This window comes from Paroedura picta, chromosome 3 (assembly GCF_049243985.1).
Source record: "Paroedura picta isolate Pp20150507F chromosome 3, Ppicta_v3.0, whole genome shotgun sequence".
Classification (NCBI taxonomy): Eukaryota; Metazoa; Chordata; class Lepidosauria; order Squamata; family Gekkonidae; genus Paroedura; species Paroedura picta.
Genome location: NC_135371.1, coordinates 43,225,864 through 43,247,768, shown reverse-complemented (window position 1 = coordinate 43,247,768; position 21,905 = coordinate 43,225,864). Strand labels below are relative to the sequence as shown.

General features: G+C 51.2%; 1 protein-coding gene across 1 annotated transcript in view; it reads left to right on the top strand.

Moving 5' to 3' along the window:
• Positions 1–1,903: 1,903 nt before the first annotated feature.
• CELSR3 (cadherin EGF LAG seven-pass G-type receptor 3) overlaps positions 1,904–21,905 on the top strand; it is a 97,480-nt gene continuing 77,478 nt past the window's right edge. Inside the window, 2 exon segments of the mRNA XM_077325430.1 lie at positions 1,904–3,119; positions 3,121–5,884. Coding sequence (XP_077181545.1) covers positions 3,006–3,119; positions 3,121–5,884 — 2,878 coding nt within the window. The 5' untranslated portion in view covers positions 1,904–3,005.

The window sequence follows — 21,905 nt, the reverse complement described above, 5'->3', positions numbered from 1 at the left end:
TCTCAACACCAGCACCATGGGCAGGCTGGCAGAGTTCCTTGCAAGCCAGCATCTTCCCACTACTCAACGCTTCCTGATATATCTATTGCCACCATTTTATGTACTTCCATAGATGTCTGGTGGGCCGCTATCCTTCCCACTCACCACCTTGCCATTGCTACCTAGTATTTCATTCACCAGGCATTTAGTAGCTGTGCTGATTTTTGCATCCTCATTCAACACGCTTCCACTCTCCTCTGTGTTGTCACTAGATTAATCTCTCTCCCTGTCTTTTAAAGGCAGGCTTTCTGATGCCTTAGAACTGGATGGATCAACAGGGCATGAGCATGCATAAGCAACAGTTTGCCACAACTGATGAATGAATTCGTTCACTCTGAGTCTCAGGAAGAAAAGTGGAAGATAAATGGTGCAGGTAAATAAATAAATTCCATGGAGATCTGATTAAGCTGTCAGTTATGTGCACACTTAATTCAGAACTGAGCCTGATTAAAGCCCATAAGGCTTATTCATTCATTCATTCATTCATTCATTCATTCATTCATTCATTCATTCATTCATTCATTCATTCAATATTTGGATTTAAATTCCACCGCTTACCATAGTCTTGTGGCAATTTACTTCTGAGTAATCATGCCTGGGATTGACAGCACATCAGTTATTTGTCATGGCTAGTGTATGCTAATCCAGGGGTTGTTGTTTAAGGGGTACTGTTTAGTCTCTGAATATCAGCTCCCCCACCTCAGATAAAATGGATTTCCCTTGCTTCCGAATCATTGAGCAATGCAATCCACCTACAGAGGATCTCTCTGCTGTGATCTGCCTTCACTCAGCACAAGGAAGCCTTCACTCACAGGGTTCCTTACAGGCTATACCTGGAGTTTATTTCGATAGATATTTACACCCTGCTTATCTCTCCAATGGAGACCTAACAAGGCTTGCAACATTTTCTTCTCCGTTTTGTCACCCAACAACAACCCCATGAGGTAGCATAGACTGAGAGAGAAAGAGTAAGCCAAGCTCACCCAGAAAATTTTTGCAGCACTGGGTGTTTGGATCTGCTTTTCCCAGTTCCCAGTATCTAATCACTATCCCATCCTTGTTATCTACTTCATGGAACTCCCCGGTGGGAATATAACAGACAGCTGGAAGCAAGTCGAAGGAGGACAAGTTTGCACGACAATTTGTAGTATGAGTCCCTATGGCAAACTCAACAGCCGGCTCAGGATCCCTTCAGGATGAGACCTTCATTCCACCCAGCGATGTAACCTCTCCACTGACGAGCGCCTTTTTGAATGCCTTCCTCCTACCCATTCACGAGCATGAGTCCCACTAAGAGCCCACCCTGCCTGCATCAGCACCCCGGACAGCTCCCGGGCTCTTGCAGCACCCTCCCTCCCCGCAGCGGTGCCCCGCGGGCCGGCCAGAGGCGATCCTCCAGCGTCCCCCACCCCGTCCCCCCGCCTGGCGACCACGTCTCCCCTCCCGGCCTCCTCAGCGAGCCCCCTCCCCTTCCCTCCCCTCCCCTCCCCTCCCCTCCCACCCACGCTGCCCGCAGTGAAGATGGCGGAGGCGGCGGCTTCATTCGCCGACGCCGGGCGGGCGGGCGGGCGCAACCACGGCAGGGCGGCGAGAGGGGAGTCGGAGGGAGGGCGGAGCGCACCATCGGGGCAGCCGGGAGCCATGTTGGGGCTGCGGGAAGAGGCGATGCTGCCGCCGCCGCCGCCGCCAACGCGGAGCAGCCAAGCCCGCAGGGAAGGCAGCCGCCGCTGCCGCTGCTAGATAGATGGTGGTGAGGGCGCAAGCGGAGAAGGGGGCAGAGCCAGGGGCGAGGCGGGGCCGGGGGAGCGCCAGGCCCGGGCCGCCGGGCAGGGGGGCGGGGAAGGGGCCGAGGGGCCATGGCTGAGCCGCGGCAGCACCAGCCGGGACCAAGCCTCCGCCGCCGTCCTCGCCGGGGCCGCTGCCTGGGGCTGCTGCTGCTGCTCCCTTTGTTTCCCTTCGGCCTGGGGGAGCCGGCCGGGGGCTGGGGCTGGGGCTGCGCCCGCCGAGCTGTGGCGGAGGGGCCGAGCTGGGGGTGGCCGCGCTTCGCTGTCCTCTGCCAGGGGCTCTGTGGCGCCTTCCCCTCCGCCCGCGCCCCGGGGGTTCACTGGTGCCGCCTGGCGGGACCGGCACCCAGAGCCGGCGGCGCTTCCCGTGCAGGATGCGTGGCCTCCCCGCGGGACGGGAAGAGGACTCGAAGCCCGGCAGGCGCCCGCGGGGAGTGGGACCCCGGCTCCCGCTGCGCGTGGATTACAAACGCTGCCGCTCTCCTGCCCGGCCTCCAAGCGGACTGCGGCTGCCTGGCGCACGGGACGGAGGCGAACGAAGAGCTGGGGAAAGGCGCGGACGGGCCGGACAATGGGGCGGGTAAGGAGGAGAACCGAAGCCGACGGCGGGCCCCCCAGTTCTCGGCGGCTGCAGGCGCGTCCCGAGGCGTGCGAGTCTGTGTGAAGCCTTTTCCCCGTGCCTGGGACTGCCCCCATCCCTGTCTGCTGGCCGTGGGCGAGCGGCCGGGCACAAGACCGAGGAAGACACCCGGGAGCCCGGAGCAGCCTCTCCGCCTGCCGAGGAGGCGAGCCGCTACCCTTCCCCGCGCCCACTCGCCCTTCTGCGGGTGCTTCGCCCTGCTGAGCTGCCTTCAGTGCTGCGCCGGGCAGCCGCCGCCGCCCTCGGGAGCTTCCCGTCGCCTGGCCGGTGAGTGTCGCGGGGCGAGCGGCCAGGCTCTGCGGGGGAAGGAGCGCGCGGAGGCTCTTTCAGCACCACGGGCGCCGGGGACAGCTCCTAGCGCCGCGCTAAGCACCCTCCCCGCCGCCGCCGCCGCCGCCGCCGAGGGAAGACCGCCGCTGCAGCCCTGCCTGGTGCTCGTAGCGGCGCCCGGGAACTGCACCGAAGGCTCTTCGCCGACTCTCTCTGCCGGCGGCGATTTCAGCGGCGCCTCAGCCCCGGGAGTCTTTTCTACTCGCCCAACTATGCAGAATGAGTCCCTTCTCCCTTCCCCGGGCTCCAAGACCAGGAGGAGGAGGGGGGACGGGCCCTTACTCCCCTTGCTGAGGTCTCGGCGAGCAGCCAATCGCCACCCCCCTCTTCCCTCAGTACAATTACCAGGTTCAGGTGGCCGAAAACCAACCTCCGGGCACCCCCGTGATAACAATGGCAGCTCAGGACCCCGATTCGGGGGAGGCCGGGCGGCTCCTCTACTCCATGGATGCCCTGATGAACAGCAGGTCCCTGGAGCTGTTTAGCATAGACTCCCACAATGGCCTCCTCACCACCACGGAAGCGCTGGACAGGGAGGACATGGACTTGCACTACTTCCGGGTGACTGCTGTGGATCACGGGGCCCCCCGCCTGTCAGCCACCACCATGGTGTCCATCACCGTGGCAGACAGAAACGACCACAACCCAGTGTTTGAGCAGAGTGAGTACCGAGAGACGATCCGAGAAAACGTAGAAGAGGGCTACCCTATCTTACAGCTGAGGGCCACTGACGTGGACTCCCCGTCCAATGCCAACATCAGGTACCGCTTTGTAAATGCTCAGGCGGCCCACTCGGTCTTTGAGATCGATTCCCGGTCAGGGCTGATCACCACCAGTGGGCAAGTGGACCGGGAGAAAATGGAGAGATATTCCTTGGTGGTGGAGGCCAACGACCAAGGCAAGGAGCCTGGCCCTCGATCTGCCACCGTCAGAGTCTATATCACGGTCCTCGATGAGAATGACAATGTCCCGCAGTTCAGTGAGAAGCGCTACATAGTCCAGGTGAGAGAGGATATCAGGCCCCATTCAGAGATCCTGAGAGTGACGGCCACTGACCTGGACAAGGACAATAACGCCTTAGTTCATTATAACATCATCAGTGGGAACAGCAGAGGCCAGTTTTCCATCGACAGTGTCACGGGGGAAATACAGGTGGTGGCGCCTTTGGATTTTGAAGTTGAGCGAGAATATGCCCTGAGGATACGGGCCCAGGATGCAGGGCGGCCCCCTCTGTCCAACAACACAGGCATGGTCAGCATTCAGGTGGTGGACATTAACGACCACTCCCCCATTTTTGTCAGCACTCCCTTTCAAATATCTGTCCTGGAAAATGCTCCCTTTGGCCATTCGGTGATTCACATCCAGGCTGTGGATGCAGATTACGGGGAAAACTCTCGCCTGGAGTACAAGCTGACCGGGGTCTCCCCTGATACGCCCTTTGTGGTGAACAGTGCCACCGGCTGGATTACTGTAAGTGGCCCCTTGGATCGAGAAACTGTGGAGCACTATTTCTTTGGGGTAGAGGCCAGGGACCATGGCTCCCCGACATTGTCCGCTTCTGCTAGTGTCACCATCACAGTAATGGACGTCAATGACAATCGCCCCGAATTCACTCAGAAAGAATATTTCATCCGTCTCAATGAAGATGCGGCTGTGGGCACCAGCGTTCTCAGTGTCACAGCCATTGACCGGGATGTGAACAGCGCCATCAGCTACCAGATAACAGGTGGGAACACACGGAACCGTTTTGCCATCAGCACCCAAGGGGGAGTGGGCCTGATCACCCTCTCTTTGCCCCTGGATTACAAGCAGGAGAGGCGCTACGTGCTCACCGTGACGGCTTCAGACCGAACGCTGCATGACAATTGCCACGTGCACGTCAACATCACTGATGCCAACACTCATCGGCCAGTGTTCCAGAGTGCCCATTACTCAATGAGCATTAACGAGGATCGTCCCGTGGGCAGCACGGTGGTCGTGATCAGCGCCACGGATGATGACGTAGGGGAGAACGCCAGGATTACCTACTTCTTGGAGGATAATATCCCCCAGTTTCGCATTGACGCTGACACGGGAGCCATCACATTGCAGGCGGAGCTGGATTACGAGGACCAGGTCACCTATACCCTGGCTATTACGGCCAAAGACAACGGGATCCCTCAGAAAGCGGATACAACCTATGTAGAAATCATGGTCAACGACGTGAACGACAATGCCCCCCAGTTTGTAAGTGCTCATTATCAAGGCATCATCTCTGAGGACAGCCCTTCCTACACCAGTGTCCTTCAGATCTCTGCCACTGACCGGGATGCCCATGCCAATGGACGGGTGCAGTACACCTTCCAGAGCGGGGAGGATGGGGATGGGGACTTCACAATAGAGCCCACCTCCGGGATTATCCGCACTGTCCGCAGGCTGGACCGTGAGACCATCCCGGTCTATGAGCTCACCGCTTATGCAGTGGACAGAGGAATCCCGCCTCAAAGAACTCCTGTCCACATTCAAGTCACCGTCCAAGACGTCAATGACAACGCCCCTGTCTTTCCAGCGGAGGAGTTTGAGGTCTTCGTGAAGGAGAACAGTATTGTGGGCTCTGTGGTGGCCCAGATCACAGCCGTCGATCCCGACGAGGGCCCCAACGCCCAGATCATGTATCAGATTGTGGAAGGCAACATCCCAGAAATTTTCCAGATGGACATATTTTCGGGGGAGCTCACTGCCCTGATTGACCTGGACTATGAGACGAAGTCAGAATATGTCATTGTGGTCCAGGCAACCTCTGCCCCCCTTGTCAGCAGAGCCACCGTTCGCATCAAGCTCATCGACCAGAACGATAACAGCCCTGTCCTTAAGAACTTCCAGATCCTCTTTAACAACTACGTCTCCAACAAATCCAACACCTTCCCTTCGGGGGTGATAGGAAAGGTCCCCGCTTATGACCCGGATGTGTCCGACAGACTCTTCTATACCTTTGAACGAGGAAACGAGCTGCACTTGTTGATCGTCAACCAGACGAGTGGGGAACTCCGCCTGAGCCGCAAGCTGGACAACAACCGACCGCTGGTGGCCTCCATGCTGGTGACGGTCACAGGTAAAAATGTTTCTGCTCTTTCTGTGATTGTGGCCAGATTGTATTTCTTGGGGTCATGACAATAGGGCTCTGAACAGTGCCAGGTATTCAGCATCTGAGCCATGATGCCATCGGAAGGCAGAATAAAAAAAGAGGGGAGAATTTGCCAGTAATTACACTGGTGGATGTTTTATTTATTCTCTCCCCCCCCCAGCTTCCTTTAGGGCGTAATAGCTCAGTGGGCTACCAAAAGGCAAGGTTTGATTGCTCACTATTATCTTGTGGCAGACTCATTTCATAATTTATTAGACAGAGCCAGGTTCCTGCCCTGAAGAGTTTACAACCTAAATTAGATAAAGTGCACACAAAGGAAGAGAGAATGGATGTAAATTGCTAAGATAAACCTGCTTGTTGCATGGAGCATTGGGGGGGGGGGTAAGGAAAGGTTGCCTGATTCTTTCCCTAGCCTTTCTTTCATAAAATGGCACAATAGTTCAGCAAACATGAAAGCTTTTGCAAGGAGATGCTGGCGGCAGGAGGGGGGGGGGGTTGTATTTGATAAGAGACAGTCGAAATGAGACTGGGATTTAACTGAGACCAACCCTGTGGCCTGGAGGGCATGTCTGGCTGGACACTTTCTCCAGGGCTGAAGAGAGCATTGTGGGCCCTGGGCTATGTGGGAGGAGCTACGTGGGAGGGGCAATTCTTCTCCAAGAGCTACAGTTGGTGCTTGGGCCCAGGACTGTGTCCCCTCATGCTTCTTCTTCTGCTCTTGGTCCAGTGGGGACCCCTTCCCAGGTCACTTCTGGGTCCTGGGACTGCCTTTTGGAGCCTGCTCAGCAACCGGAAAGAGCCCTGAAGGCCACCTCACAAGGGTGCCATTCTTGGGTTTCATTCTCCATGGCTATTTGCCATTCTGGTCTTCCCCGGAAAACATAAAGCGGTCAAGTGACAAGGAAGGATTTATTATTGTTACTGTGCTGGAGGTAGCTCTTCTTAAATGGCCTTACCAATTCCCTAGAGGTCATGACTATTTATTACCTTCAACCAGATGCCAACAACTTCAACTCCCCTAGCCCTGGGCATCCTTGCTGGTAAAGCACAGAACAAGTCCCTTCCTTTTGTGATCTGCTTCCCAAGCCAGGCACAAAAACAAGAACCCTCACTTAATACATCTGGGGATTAATCTGATCATCAGAGGTTTAAACTCCAGGACTATTTAGAGTGGCCAAGCTCAGCCTTGAAACATGGGTGTTAATGAGAATGTCTCTGAGTTTACGCAGAGTGCCTTTCTCTCAGCTGTCTGTATTTTTTTTTAAAAACCCAGCAGTCACACTTCAGGCTGTTGAAGTAAGAGCTTCTGGGTCAGAGGATGTAACTTCTTTTGGGCACCCTTTCAGCCTGTGGTCCTTGTTTTAAGAATAAAGTGCTGGGCATACGCAATATATGCCTCTGGATCAGCAACCCCTGCCTCAGTTCTTTCCTTCATGGCTCAGAACGGTGTAACCCTTTGCCTAAGGAACAAGACCTTTCCCCCTTGATGGCCGAGCCGATAGGGTTGTGACAGTCTCTGGATGACCAGGCCCTAAAAATCTCCATCTGGCTTCCTGTGAAAAGGCGGAGGATTCCTGAATGCTGGTGCCTTAGCAGACTCCTTTCTGCGGCCAGAGCCCTGTTGCTGCCTTGGAATCAAAGTCTGACCTCATGTTCAGATTGCATTGTAATGGCTTCCCTTCCCCCACCCCCCTCTGAATTTAATTAATTTAATCAGTCATAGTAGCATGTCTGTTGTCAGCACTTCTGTCTTGTCTTCCCTGCCCCCCAAGAAAACAAGGTTTCCATTGACAGAGCCTTCAGCCCATTTCTGCTCCATGTTAAGTTCTCAAGGCCACATCATTCATTCCCCAGCCCCAAATGCTGCCCCGAGAGAAAGAAGGGCAAGAGAATTCTGCCCCATCGCAAAACCCATCCTCCGTGCTTTTGGAGGGCTGTGATCTCTAGCGCGTCCATAGTGGAGCCGTGTGTGCATGCATTAATATTTCTCCACTAAAATTCCCGGTGATGCTTTATCTTTGTGTCCTAAACTAGATGGGAACGAGACCTAACGTGAGGTTACGCCAATAGCCCACGGCCCCCTAGAACAAGCGACACCGTGGCCTGGAGGCGAGCGGGGCTCCCTGGAGCTCCAGTTCTGAGCTTGTCCAATTAGGCTGCACTTCTTCCTCCATCCACAGCTAAGTGCCCTTGGAGAAGGAGCCCAAATGATGCTAAGGAACCCAAGTGTGACTTGTGTAGTGGCTGCGGGAGGGCCCCGCTCACAAGGGAGGAAAAGGAGGAGGTGGTATCAGTGGCGTGCAGGCTTCGTTATCCAGCTGTGTCTCGGGAGGCTTACATTATTCATGACTTTTCCCAGGTCCATGGCTAGCATCTAGCCCCCTCCCCCCCACACTAATTTAAGGAGTGGGCTGGCGGGGCGGGGGGGGGGAGGGGAGGGGAGGCATTCCTTGTTCCCTTCAAAGGTGGGGAGCACAATTATGTGTTCAGAGCAGCCGGCTCAAGCTCATTGCTAGATTGGGGTTCTTCAGGGGTTAATTGTAACTGCAGGGCAGGGCAATATCATATTCAGGCACACATGCAGGAAGGCAGGCGTGGGGGGGGGGGGGCTTGCATGGGCTGATTACCGGAGAGCAACGCTGACCTTTTCATGCCTCTGCCAGGGTGTGCTGATGCAGGCGTGGCCTCCTCGCACACTGAGCCCTGCACAAAGGCAGGAAGAAATCAAATGTTTCGGTCTCTTGTGCAACTGCCTTAGAACAACAAGGCTCATGGGGGTGAACACGTTGTCATGTTTCTGGTGTGCAAATGAGAAGAGAACAGGGTGAACTCTTGGAAGAGAGGAGAAAGGACTTAGGGTGGGAAGGGGGGGGGGAGGCGGGGGCAGAATGGCCAGCTTGGTGCTTTTGTTGACTCTGCTGGTTTCCAGGAAGGCTGAGGCCCTTCTGTTAAAGAACAACCATCTCTTGGAGCCTCTGCATCCTTTTAAAGAAAATGCCCTTCTTTGTTGAAGACATTTGGTACCAGTTTGAGACATGAACAGGCTGATACCAATTGCACAGAATTTGTTATGCCTAGAAGGGGAGGGGGGCAGTTAGCAAAATGCATCTTATTGGATGGAAATCCTCGCCTTCTTACATTGCTCAATTATGCACAGGCCTGGCACATGCATTAGTCTGGCAGCTTCCGTATGGCACGGATTCCATCTGAAAGTCTGGCAGCAACGGCATTCTTGAGAAGCAGAACTTCTCATAGAGCCTGACCTGTTTTCCTTCTGGGATCTGTCTTCCCATGCCCACCATCCCACCTACCAAATTGGCTTCATCCTTGGCTCCAGTGCAGCTCTGCTCTCATGCAATTCAGCGGGTCCCAAGAGCATCCCTGTCCCAATTGCCCATGTGCAGAATAAGAACGGATGAAAAAGTGAAACCGAAAATCAATTGTGGGCTGGCAGAGCAATTCCACAGGGTTGCCAACTCTTGGTTGGGAAATACCTGGAGACTTTGGGGGGGGGGGTGGAGCTGGGAGTGGGTGGGATTTGGGGTGGGAAGGGACCTCAGTGGAGCATAATGCTATGGAGTCCACCCTCCAAAGCAGCCGTTTTCTCCAGGGGGACTGATCTCTGTTGCCTGGAGATGTGCTGTCATTCCAGGGGATTCCCAGGTCCCACCTGGAGGCTCACATTCCTACAAGTCCATCCCAGGGAACGGGTATAACTGTGTTAGGGACAGCACTGCATGTTTCCCACACTTCGCAGCAAGTTTATGTTCTTGCTCCATTTTTTTCTCGTGACTGTCTACCAGGACCGATTGCTCCGGGAGATTAATTCCAGACAAGTGAGGAAGAAAAACGAGCAGGGGAGGCCAGCATTCTGCCGCGGGCAAAGGCATAGTCCAAGTATTGATAAATAGACTGATCAGCAGCACTGGATTAATAGAAGCTTTGATGGAAACTTTATAGTAACTATGATTTTTAAAAAGGCGCTTCTCCAGGGAAGTAACAATGGATAAGTCTATGCTGTCTATGGACATCTGGAGGGCCACAGTTTGACTACCCCTGGTTTTACCTTTGAGAACCCCCTGAAACATTTTTCAGGCTTTGAGAAACCCCAGAAGTGGTGTGATTGTGCAGAATATGGTTGGGAAGCAGAGCTCACCTGGGGGCCCTCCCCTTCCCACCCCCTCCAGGCCCATCATTGGCCATTTGGTGGGGAGAGATTGACATGACCATATATGGTCATATCAACCAGTAAATGTTTAACAAATTGAAAAAATATATTTATAAATAATTTACTCCCACCCATTCAGGAATCCCTTCTACGGCCGTCAAGAAACCCTGGTTGAGAAAGCCTGGTCTGGAGAGGTGTCATTTCTGTTGCTTGGTAAATTCATTATTGGCATCCAAAGTAACCAGCAGGGTAGTTGAATGCTCTTCTACCAGACCCACAGTGGAACTACCGTGTTGGGTAGTGTGGGTCTCTAGCACCCTTCAGGGGTTTCCTTTACATTGTTGTATATGTATATTTTTAGATTTTTATGTAAACCACCATCAGCCGGCTGGGTCTGGGAGTGGCAGTTAATAAATACAAAAACAAACAAATGAGTGAATAAATAAATAAATAAAACAGGCATTTTTATGAGCTTTGGAATATGACAAAGAGGCTTGGAGGGGGGGTTGCCTTCCCCCTGGTCCCCCTGTCTCTCCTGCCGGTTCCCTTTCCTGTGGCTGTACTGCATTGGTCTACCCCTTCCCCCCCCCCCCTTGGCCTTCCTTGGACTGGCTGAATAAAGGATTTCCTGGGGATGAGCTGACTCTGCCTCCCCTAGGGTTGCCAGCTTTGAGGTGGGAAATTCCTGAAGACTATGGGGCTGATGCTGGGAGTGGGCAGGATCTGGGGTGGAGAGGGGCCTTGGGGGAGTATAGTGCTGTGGAGTCTACCCACCAAAGCAGTCATTTCTCCATGATGTCCATTGCCTGGAGATGACCTATAGTTCCAGGGGATCCCCAGGTCCCACGTGGGGACTGGCATCCATAGAAGTGCCCTCTGTTCATGGGCAGGTTGTGGTGGTTGAATGGAATCTAGTCCAATGGCCTCCCTGACTGGACTCCCCTTCATCCTCCCCTGAGGTTTCAAGAGACAGCTCTGCCTGCCTGCCTACTTGCCTCTACTGGCCCTAGGAGGCCTCAGCTGCTGCTGGCCTCATCCTGTAGCCTGCTCTCAGGTCCAGCCTATTGCTTGAGCCTACCTGGCCCTGAGGTTGCTGCTCGGGCCCTTCCAGGCATGGCTTAACCCTTGTTGCCTTTCCTACAATCTCTCTCTAGGCTGCCTGCCTTAGTTGGGTTTGGGCTGGACTCTCCCTTGCTGAAGTCTCTTCTGAGGCAGGCAACTATGGGGGTAGGGCCACCCCACTCCCCAGATGTTCCCGCTACACAGACTATAGGGTTGTGGTCAAAAATGAAAGATCTCTGCAGAGTTCTCCCCCTGCCCTTTCAAAACTGTAACTGTTTGCTTTGTGCCCTGATGTCACATGAACACATAGATGAAGCCACCTTATACTGAATCAGAATCTTGGTCAATCAAAGTCAGTATTGACTACCCTAATTGGCAGCGGCTCTCCCAAGGTCTCCGGCAAAGGTCTTTTGCATTACCTGCTTTTAACTGGAGATACCAGGGACTGAACCTGGGACCTTTTGCATGCCAAGCAATGCTCTTCCAATAACATCACACAATGTGTTTCCCCTCTCCCGATTCATGGCAATGAATGATGTGAGGAAGTGTAAGGAAACACAACAGAATAATGATCGCAGAGCTCCACAGATTCTGCTAGTTATTTAATGTGTTTGCTTCCTTTGTTTCCAAAGGATGGTATGATGTGGTATGATCACTCCCCTCCTTCATCTGATCCTCAGGACAACCCTGTTTGGTAAGTTAGGCTGAAAGAGAGTGACTGGCCTGGGGGTCAGTCACTGACTTTAATGGCAGTGGGGATTTGAATCCACCACCCCATGCTGGTGATGGTAAGGAGAACAGGACCCATTTTCAGCACAGTCCCATTGTACTCCTACAGTAGTCCTCTGTCCCAGGATATAATGTGTCCAAATATGAATTCAGGTAATGCCTTGTTTGCTGGATGAACAGCTAATCTCAGGAAACCTTCACAGATTTGATTTCTTTTCTGTAACATTAATGTTAGATTTCTGGTAAGGCAGGAACCTAGAAGACAGCAACTCCTGGGAACAGTTCACATAGGAACCTATATGAGCGAACACTTTGGGACTTGCAATGTTAGTCTGTTAGGGTTGCCAATCTCCAGGTGGAGACTGGATATCCTGTGGAATTATAGCTGCTCACCAGACTACATGCATAGCTGATTTTTAATTTTTTTTTAAACATTGATTATACTTCTGGAGAAAAGTGCTGCTTTGGGATTGGGCTCTAGGGCTTTGTAATTACAATAAGGGTTTGCACAGAGATATATGAACATCAAAATGAATGCCTATGCAAATAATGACTTGATGCATAAGAATTATGAATGAATGACTACAAATAATGGCTTGATGTATAATAATTACTACAAAAGCTGTTTTCCAAAGTCTTTTACTTCAATGCATTGTGCTTATAGATAAATCAAGATGATCATTTCTGTCAATATGACTTTTCTCAATTGATAATTCCTATAAAGTTTCTCATTAACAAGGATCTTCCCAAAAGAGTTTTCCAAGCAGTGAACTGAAGTAAAAGACTTTGGACAACAGCACTTGTAATAATGATTATATATCAAGCCATTGTTTGCACAGGAGTTCATTTTGATGTTCATATATCTAGGTCATTATACTCTACTGCATTCCTCCCTCTCCCTAAAGCCCACCCTCCCAGGCTCCACTCTCAAATTTCCAGTTAGTTCCTAACCCAGAGCTGGCAACCCTAAAGCCAGCAGTCAGTCCCAATTAAATACTTTCCCCTTCCAGTGAAACCTTCTAAATTGAAACAGCTAAAGACATCCTCTGCCCAGGATCTGGAGGACGCCTGGGCATCAGGGCTTACAAGATTTGTCTCAATACATAGTTCTAAATTTCTTCATTCCAGAGCACTGGTCAGCAACTGGCTGAGGAAGTTAAAATTACTGCAGAAAGAAGGGTCTCTTTTGAGCAGAGGGACTGCTTTGCTCTGACTTTTCAAGTTGGGCAGCTTTTCTCGGGGCTGAACCGCAGGCCATGCAAGTCAACACTTCCCACAGCAGCAGTCATATTTGCCACAGATTTACCCATGTGACACTGATCTGCGCTGGGTTAACCACCACAGGAAGGCACATCTATCCAGACATCAAGTGGTTGGGCCAGTGCATCTGGCTGAATGCTGGAGATAAGCACCTCTCACTCTCACTTTGCATGTTGATCACACATGCCCCAGGCATGACATGGGCAAATATGTATAAGTGTGGGAGAAATCCTGAAGTATTTGGGGGTTTTTAACTTTGCATCTGCAGGCTGTAGCCTCAGAGTACAAATTTCAGAGAGCAGGAAAGTTTGCCTGCACAGCTGCAGAGCACAGAGGAAGTCTAGAACATGCCGTGTCAGCCAGACCCCACAATAGCCTTTGAGGCTTTTCGAAGATGAATGTCTTCTGCTTTGATTTGGGTCCCAAATCGGCACCATTGTAGGCCCGCTGGAGCTGGAGGCTAGCCACTTCCAGGGTGTCATGCAAGCTGCATTTATTTAGGCTCATGGTTAATTAATTAAGAGTTTTGGAGGGTTGTCGGATTGTATGTTCTAATCTCCGCCTTTAAAGTTTCCAAAGCAAGAAGCTCTTTAATTAAATCAGTAATGATGCACTGTGAAAGCCAAATTTGACCTGATTTGCAAAATCACTTAATTCCCTAAAATGATCATCAGGAACTTTAAAGAGCTGCTGATGCCTTACAGAAGGGGGAAAACAAGCCAAGAAATATTCATTTCCAAGACATTTGGCTTTTGTTTTGCTGTTCCTTTTTTCCATGTCGCTTATAGTCCACAAGTCATTCCATGACAGATCTAGACATTTTTAAAGACCACCCGTTTTCCTTATTCACTGTAGCCTGAATACTATTGTTCTTTCTGTGTGAGGTCATTTGGGTCTGCACAGCAATTATGTCCATACTAAGGGCCAAGCCCTTGGCCCTTAGGAATTTAATGGGTGCTAGATTGGGGGTGGTGGTGGAAGAACTCTGTAGACGGCCTCCTCCTCCCCCCAGGACCTGGAAAGGCTGCAGGCAGCTGTTATGGAACTCACTGGCAGGGGCAGCTCTCATGCAGCAGGGATCTGCAGCCTCCGAGTCTCAGAGGGAAGTGGAAGGAGGAGGGGGTGGTCAGTGGTGAAGGACAGAAGATGACTGGCTGGCCAGGCAAGCCAGTTGAAGGAGGAAGCGCTCAGGGGTGGGACAGCTGCCCTGAGTGGGTAGTAAGCGCTGAGTGACAGGCCATGAGACACACTCTTCCTCCAAGGCCTTACCAGAAATATATTATGTGGAACAGATATAATGGCATGGACTAGAGCCCAGTCAGTTAGATTATTGTCATAGGTCCTCCGTAGGGTTGCCAGCTCTGAGTTGGAAAATACCTGGAGATTTTGGCGAGTGGAGTCTGAGAAGAGTATAATGCTACAGTCCACCTTCCAAAGCAGCCGGTTTAGCAACACTCTTAGCAAACCAGTAGGGAACATGCCCCCTGGATTCCTCTGAGGCACACAGTCTGTGTCCACTGAGAGGGCTCTCTGTCAGGCCTAGAGTGGCCCATTCCCTTCTGGTATAAGGAGGTTGGCTCCAATCTACACCCCTGATTTTTAATTACTTGTATGTCCTCCCTCCCTTCCTCCCACATCTCATGAAAATGACAGGTTTGATCTGATGTGTGTATGTTCAGTTGCACAGTAGACAGACAGATCCCCAATGTCTGCAAGGAGGCCTAGAAATGACAGAGCTCAACAGGTGTAGCCTTGTGGATTCTAAGGCCACTCTGAGAGGATTTTTGTTGCAGTCTTTTACACTGGCTGAGGTTTCACTGAACACAACTGTGATTTTGACTTGTTTGTCATCCCATCATTTCGGGGGGGGGGGTATGCATTAGCACCACTATTTCCTCAGTTCCTCTTCAGGATTATAAGAAGAGTTGGGCTTTATACCTGGCTTGTCACTGCCTGAGGGAGTCTTGAGGCAGCTTACAATTGCCTTCCCTTCCTCTCCCCGCAACAGATACCCTGTGAGGTAGGTGAGGCCGAGAGAGCCCTGATTATACTGTTCAGTCAAAACAGCTCTATCAGGACTCTGACTAGCCCAAGGTCACCCAGCTGGCTGCATATGGAGGAGTGGAAAATCAAACCCAGCTCGCCAGATTAGAAGCCACTGCTCTTAACCACTACACCACTACCCTGGGACAAGCTACCCTAATGCAGCATTAAGTACCTCCTGGGCTGAGACTGAGATGAGCTGGTAAAAAAACCTTAAGGGAGAACAAGGAAGGAATATATTGGTGTGTGTCACCTGTTGGGGGAGATATACTATAGGGATGCCAGCCTCCAGGTGGGATCTGGAGATCACCCAGAATTACTGCTCCAGGCAACAGAGATCCGTTCCCATGGAGAAAATGGCTGCTTGGAGGGTAATATATGATATTATGCCTCACAGAAGCCCCTCCTGTCCATCTGCAGGCTCCACCCCCAAAGTCTCCCTCACCTGTTGCCCGAAGATCAGTTGGCAACCTTAGAATGTTGCATTTGCAAGGCGAGACAGGAAGCTAACGTCCTGAGAGTATACAGTGAGAAGAGCTGGCAGCTGATCCTTCACCAGGGCTAGCCGAGGAGGGCTGCAGCTGGGTCCTTACAGGTTAGCATTCCTGCCTGCCCCTTCGCTTCTGGGGCCATGAGCCACTCCGGCTGCTCCTGGGTCAAAAGACACCATCCTCACCTGCCAGACCTGCCACTTGCACTTTCCAGATTCTCCCACTTAAATCTGCATGTGGAGGAAGCCCCGGTCTGGACGGAGGCATGAATATTCACCGGTCTCCCCCTCAGTTGCTGGGGCTTGTGTTTGTTCAGAATGGCTGAGTCCCTCTGATTAAAATTACTCCTGGGGGGTTTGCTGCTTCCAGCCGGCTGGGAGCTTTCTTTGTGTGCCGAAGGGAAGGTGGGGAGGGGGAAAGGTCATTCCTTGGACCATCTGCTTTCCCTTGAATGTAGCACAGAATAGGGGCCTAGGCAAGAAAGAGGCCTAGGCTCTAGGCAAGGCTGTGCCGCCAGTGTGCTTCATCACATGACATCAACGCCTAACACCACTCTCGTGAAGGGTGTGTATGTGCTTGTTCTGTGAACAGCCAGCCCTGCTTGTGAGCAGGGCTTCTTCGTGCAATAGGCATTGCTACGATGGCACTTTCAGGAGAGACTTCATCTGAATACCTATGAGCCTTTGAGAGATGCCAGCTTGCCACCTTATGCCTGTAGCCGGGTGGAGAACATATGAGCACTGAGAATCTGCTAGTCCCCTCCTTCCAAGGATACCTGTGGATGGGTTATAGCATTCGTCGTGGTATTTTGAAGCATGTGGCCAGCGTGGTAAAGTTGCTTCAGATGTGGCCAAGTGCACACCACTGTACACAGGCATTGGGGACAGGCTTCTCCCTTTGGGCTGCTGCAGAGTTTTTGCTCATTTACGGGTGAGACTGGCACCGGACCACTTCCAGGCATTCAGGGTCCCATACACGTAAGGTTGCCATCCTCCAGGTGGTGGATGGAGATCTCCCAGAATTACAAGTGACTTTCAGGCTACAGAGATCAGTTCCCCTGACTGGTTTGGAAGGTGGACTCCATAGCACTATACCCTGCTGAAATCACTCCCTAGGCTCCACCTCCCCCGCAACTCTCCAGGTGTTTCCTAACCTGGAGTTGGTAACCCTACATGACTCTAGGCTTCCTTTTTCACTCTGCCATCCTTCACTGTGTCCAGAGTTCAATGTACAAGGTGGCTCCTTCATTAGGTTTCCCAGTAAGGTTTTCTCTGCCCTGTAGCTTGTTTAGTAAACTAGTTGATGCAGGACTCTACATGGGCAAGACATTCTGCCCTCCACCTGGGGCTCTGACACACAGAGATCCTGCATCAGGCTAGCCTGGTACCATCTATTCTTCACAGAAGCCTGCCCTGATGGTTTGGGGAAAGTTTTCCCAGCCTGCTATCCAACTTCTTCCAAGTGGCAATGCAAAGATGGGGTTTTCCCATGCACAAAACCTATGGCGCTGTGGTTGCCAGCCCCCAAGTTGGCCCTGGAGATCTCCCAACTTTACAACTGATCTTCAGAATACAGGAATCAGTTCCCTGGGAAAAAAATAACAGCTAGGGTGGACTCTATGGGTTTATAGCCCATTGAGGTCATCCCCCCTCCCCAAACCCTGCCCCCCAGATTCCATCCCCATATCTCTGGGAATTTCCCTCCTCAGAGTTGGCAACCCTAACTGGTGTCTCAAAGAGCTACGGGTCTCACTCTTCAGCTGTGTCTCTCTCCCTAATTTAAATGCATAGCTAGGAGCCTTCTCTGCATAGTGGCTGCTGCAGATGCGAGCCATGACTCAGTGCAGTTCCTGTGACCTGCTGGGGCGAATCAATGTTTGGTATTGACAAGGTGCTACCTGGCCTAGCATCTCACCCTCCAGTCTGTGTCCCAGAGCAGGAACAGCTAACATAAGAAAGGGTAGGAGGGAGAAGAGGCCGGGCTCTGGGGACCGAAAGGCCACAGATGAGGTCAGAGGTGATTGTGGAGGGGAGGTGGTGGCTGATGTGTAGAGTGAGGTCAGGGAAAGCTTCTTCTTTGTTCCTCAGGAGCTAAGAACTACAAAGGGGACTTGGTTGTTACCCTGAAGTGGGGAAAGGATCTTCCTCTTCTTTTGGTATATTGTCTAAAGGGAAATGTTGTCCTCCTACAATGGTGAGATGATCTTTCCTTGCCCAGGATCAGTTGTGAAACTGACAGTGCATAGTGCTGTCACCCTGTGAAAGCAAAGTATGGGTTTAAACTGCACGTAGAATGGTACTGACTAGAGAGCAGAGTAATTCAGCAGTGGAATGGGCTACCTAAGAAGGTGATGATCTCCCCCTCACTGGTGGTTTTTAAGTAGCAGTTGGACAGATACTTATCCTGGGCTGATTCTGCACTTTGTTTCTTCCGTTGTTAATCCTGCTGAATTCAGATTGATTTGAACTTGGGTCTTCCTCTATCCCCCTCCCATTGAAACAGAAAGTATTTTGCACTTGATTGGGGAAGCTCAGAATGGGGAGGGGTGCCAATTGCAGCAGGAGTCTCTTTTCTTGGGGGAGGGGGAAAGGATTGGAGACAGCAGATGAGAGGGAAATAACAAGAGACAAATCTCTGCTGAGAGAAGTTAGGGCTTCTGGAGCGCAGTCACTTTAAGACAAGCCTTACAACCAGGAATCAGGGCATCTTTGGACTGATGCTCTGGCCAATCAGGGAAGACTGCTTTGCTATGAGGCATAGAGAAGGGAGTTAATTTGAAAAAAAGCAAAAATCTGCACACTTCCTGATGCTGGGTTTTCAAATATCCAGGCTTATATCCACTCCAGGATATGATGGGGGAAAGGTAGGGTCACCACAAATCAATCATGTATGTTGCAGAGGGAAAATTTAAAGAACCCAAAATCAAAATGGAAATTGAATTCAGTATAGACTGCAGGGATTTAGTTGATCTGGAAGTGGGTAGAAAGCCTTGTGCAGACTACACCCTGAATGCTTTAGGCTGATCCTGCATTGAGCAGGGGGTTGAACTAGATGGCCTATATGACCCCTTCTAACTCTCTGATTCTATGATTCAGGCATTGTACTGGAATAGGAAAAGTTGGTGTGTGACTCACTTCCCCATCAGCTATTGTTGTTTCTCCAGACTGTCTGACGAAAGCCACAGTCTGGTCACAGATCTTCCTTTATTGGCAGGTAATATTGATGCTCATTCCAGCATCATTAGATTCTGCAACAATTGATCCTTTGGCATCCCTTTCCTTTCTCATGTAGATTTATAAGGCAGATAACAACAGTACATGCCAACAGCAATAAAACAGTGGTGATGTTCTGGATACAAAAGGTGCAGGAGCACCTGACCCCTGTAAGGGGAAATGCAGATGGCATCCTGACAGGTCTCCATAATACCAGTTGTTGTGTTTTTTGTGATATTAAGGTTTCTCCAAGGATAGATGGGAGAGTGACTGGACCCTTGTATGCAAGAAGGCTATTAAACATTCTCAGGCATGTGGAACACAAAGGTGGGGTAGACCTCAAGTCAGCATCCCAATTCCCCACCATCAGCCATGATAGCTAAATTCCTTCCCCAGTTATTGGCCATGCAGGTAATCTTTCACCTATTGAAGGAGTGGCTGTACTTTCATGTGCAATAGTTGACAGAGGAATATTCATACCAGTCACCTATCAGGTACAATTTGTGTAATAACTTGCGGTGTTAGTACACTCTTATTCCTTGGCTTTATTTTGTTACCAAGTACATTCTTTCTGTCATGCTGCAAGACCCTGTTTGCCCCACCTCTTCTGATCTGATAAAGAAGACTCAAGTCCTGCAAGCATGTCCACTCTATGTGGGTAGATGGAAGCGGCCTCACACCCATTGTGATGCCCCTGGACCTCTATGTGTAACAGTGTCATCCTAAGCAGAGTTACACCAAAGTTGCCAGCTCTGGGTTATTAATTAATTAATTCATTAATTAATTAATTTTTATATCTCCTTTCCCTTGTGGGTTAGGAAATACCTGGAGACTTTAAAAGTGGAGCTGGGAAAGGGTGGGATTTGGGAAGGGGACGGACCTCAGTGGAGTCCTATGGAGTCCACCCTTCAAAGCAGCCATTTCCTATTTAGTCTGGAGATGAGCTATAATTACAGGGGACCCCCAGGTCCCACCTGGAAACTGACATCCCTAGTTACAACCTCCTGAGTCCATTGAAGACTTAGAAGAGGACAACTCTTCTTAGGATGGCCCTGTAAGGATTGTAACCATTGTCATTATCTAAAGTCCAGACAGATTTAATTCAATGCTAGTGGATCATTCACAGAAACAGGGCCAGGTTCTTCTTCTACATCAGTGGTTCTTAACCTTGGGGTCGCCTGGCCCCTTCCGGGGGGTCGCCAAGACAGGTTGGTGGCAGCAGCAGGCGGCAGAGGGTAGCGGTGGGTGGCGGCGGCGGCAGCTGGCGGTGGCTGGCAGCAGCAGAGCCATGGCACTGGCCACCTCTACACCTCCTCCAGAACGTTGAGCACACATGTGTGCAGGTCACCTCTGCTGCTGCTGCCACAGTTGGGGTCATGGCGTTACGGTGGTTGAGAATCGCTGTTCTATATGATGAATTAGGACCTCATTTGGAATACTGTGTACAGTTCTGGTCACTGTATTTCCAAAAGAACATTGCAGGGCTGGAAAAAGTACAGAGGCAGGACCCAAGATGGTTAGGGAGTTGGAGCCCCTTATCTCTGAAGAAAGACTGAAGGGGCTGGGACGTTTCAGTTTAGAAAAGAGAGGACTAAGGGCGTACATTACAGAGGTTTATAAAATTATGCACGGGATGGAGAGAGTTCTTTTTCTTCCTCTCCCCAAAATACAAGACCTCATAGGACTCCAATGAGGCTGATGGGCAGTAGATTCAGAATGGACAAAAAGATACTCCTTTGCATAGCATGCCATTAATATGTAGAATTTGCTGCCAGAAGATCCAGCGATGTCCACAGGTCTCTCAGTGGCCACTAGCCACGGTGACTGAGGGGAACCTCCACATTCAGAACAAGGTTTGAGCCCAGTGGTACCTTTAAGACCAGCAAAGTTTAACTCTGGGTACAAGCTTCCGTGTGCATGCACACTTTAAAAGACATAATTTACTTTAAAAGACATAATACTTCTCGACTGGAAATACCACTCTCTGAATGGGGACACCTGCCCCAATCCCCAGGTATTTAAGGGATTAGGGGATTTCTGTAGTATTCAGAAATGCACTCTGTACATGCCCAGGGGTATGTTAATCTATTCATATGTGTTGAACAGTTAATCCCTAACAATGGAAGATGCTGTGGACAAGTTCCTTGGTCCGTTTGTCCAGAGTGAAAAAGGACAGAGCCATCCCAACTGCTTCTCATACTGTTCAGAGAGCGAAATCCAAACACAGAAACAAAGTGTCACCCCCCCCCCCCCCGCAAGACTGCAATCTGGGACCAACCACGATGGCACGAACGAGCGGGCAAACATTCGAATGTCAGAACACAACAGGGAGGCTGAATCAGACCAGCAGCTCTTCTTGTCTGGCATCGTCTCTCACACACTGGTGAGCCGACCGGATGCCCTGGAGGGCCAACCAATAGCACACAGAGGCCACAGGCCTCCTAGGGAACGCTAAATCAGATCTACTCTGGTCATCCAGCTGGACCTTACCAAGACAAGAAAAATCAACCGGGGGGGGGGAGGGGGGCAGATGTTTCAGGGTCATGATCTTAAGTCCTGCTCTTGTTAGCATCCCTGGGCAGAATGCTATCCATGCTCTGAGACCAAAACTGGTCTTCTCGAAGGAAAAGGAGGCAGACACAGCTTCCTGGCCTTGGTTCCATAAGAGGCTTCAAGAGGGAGACGGGAAAGAGAAAGCCCTTTGCCTGGCTGCTCCCGCCACTCCTGCACCCCTCACTCCGCCTTAGACACACGCACACACTCCACCCCACACACACCCATCTCGGTCTTATCTCTTGAGCTCCAGGGCTGCTCTTTCTGGCATCTGAGGCTTGCTCTGAAATTTTCCAGGAAATATTACCCTGGAAAGGACAAAAAGAGAGAGGAGAGATTTCACTCAGTAAATCCTTATGAGCTGAAAACTTCAAACAAGGCCAGGGAAAATCAAAGGCCTGGTTTCTGGGCACAGCAGTTGCAAAGGGACAAGGAGACAATGAAAGAGGGGCTGCGTGCAGGAAGTGTTC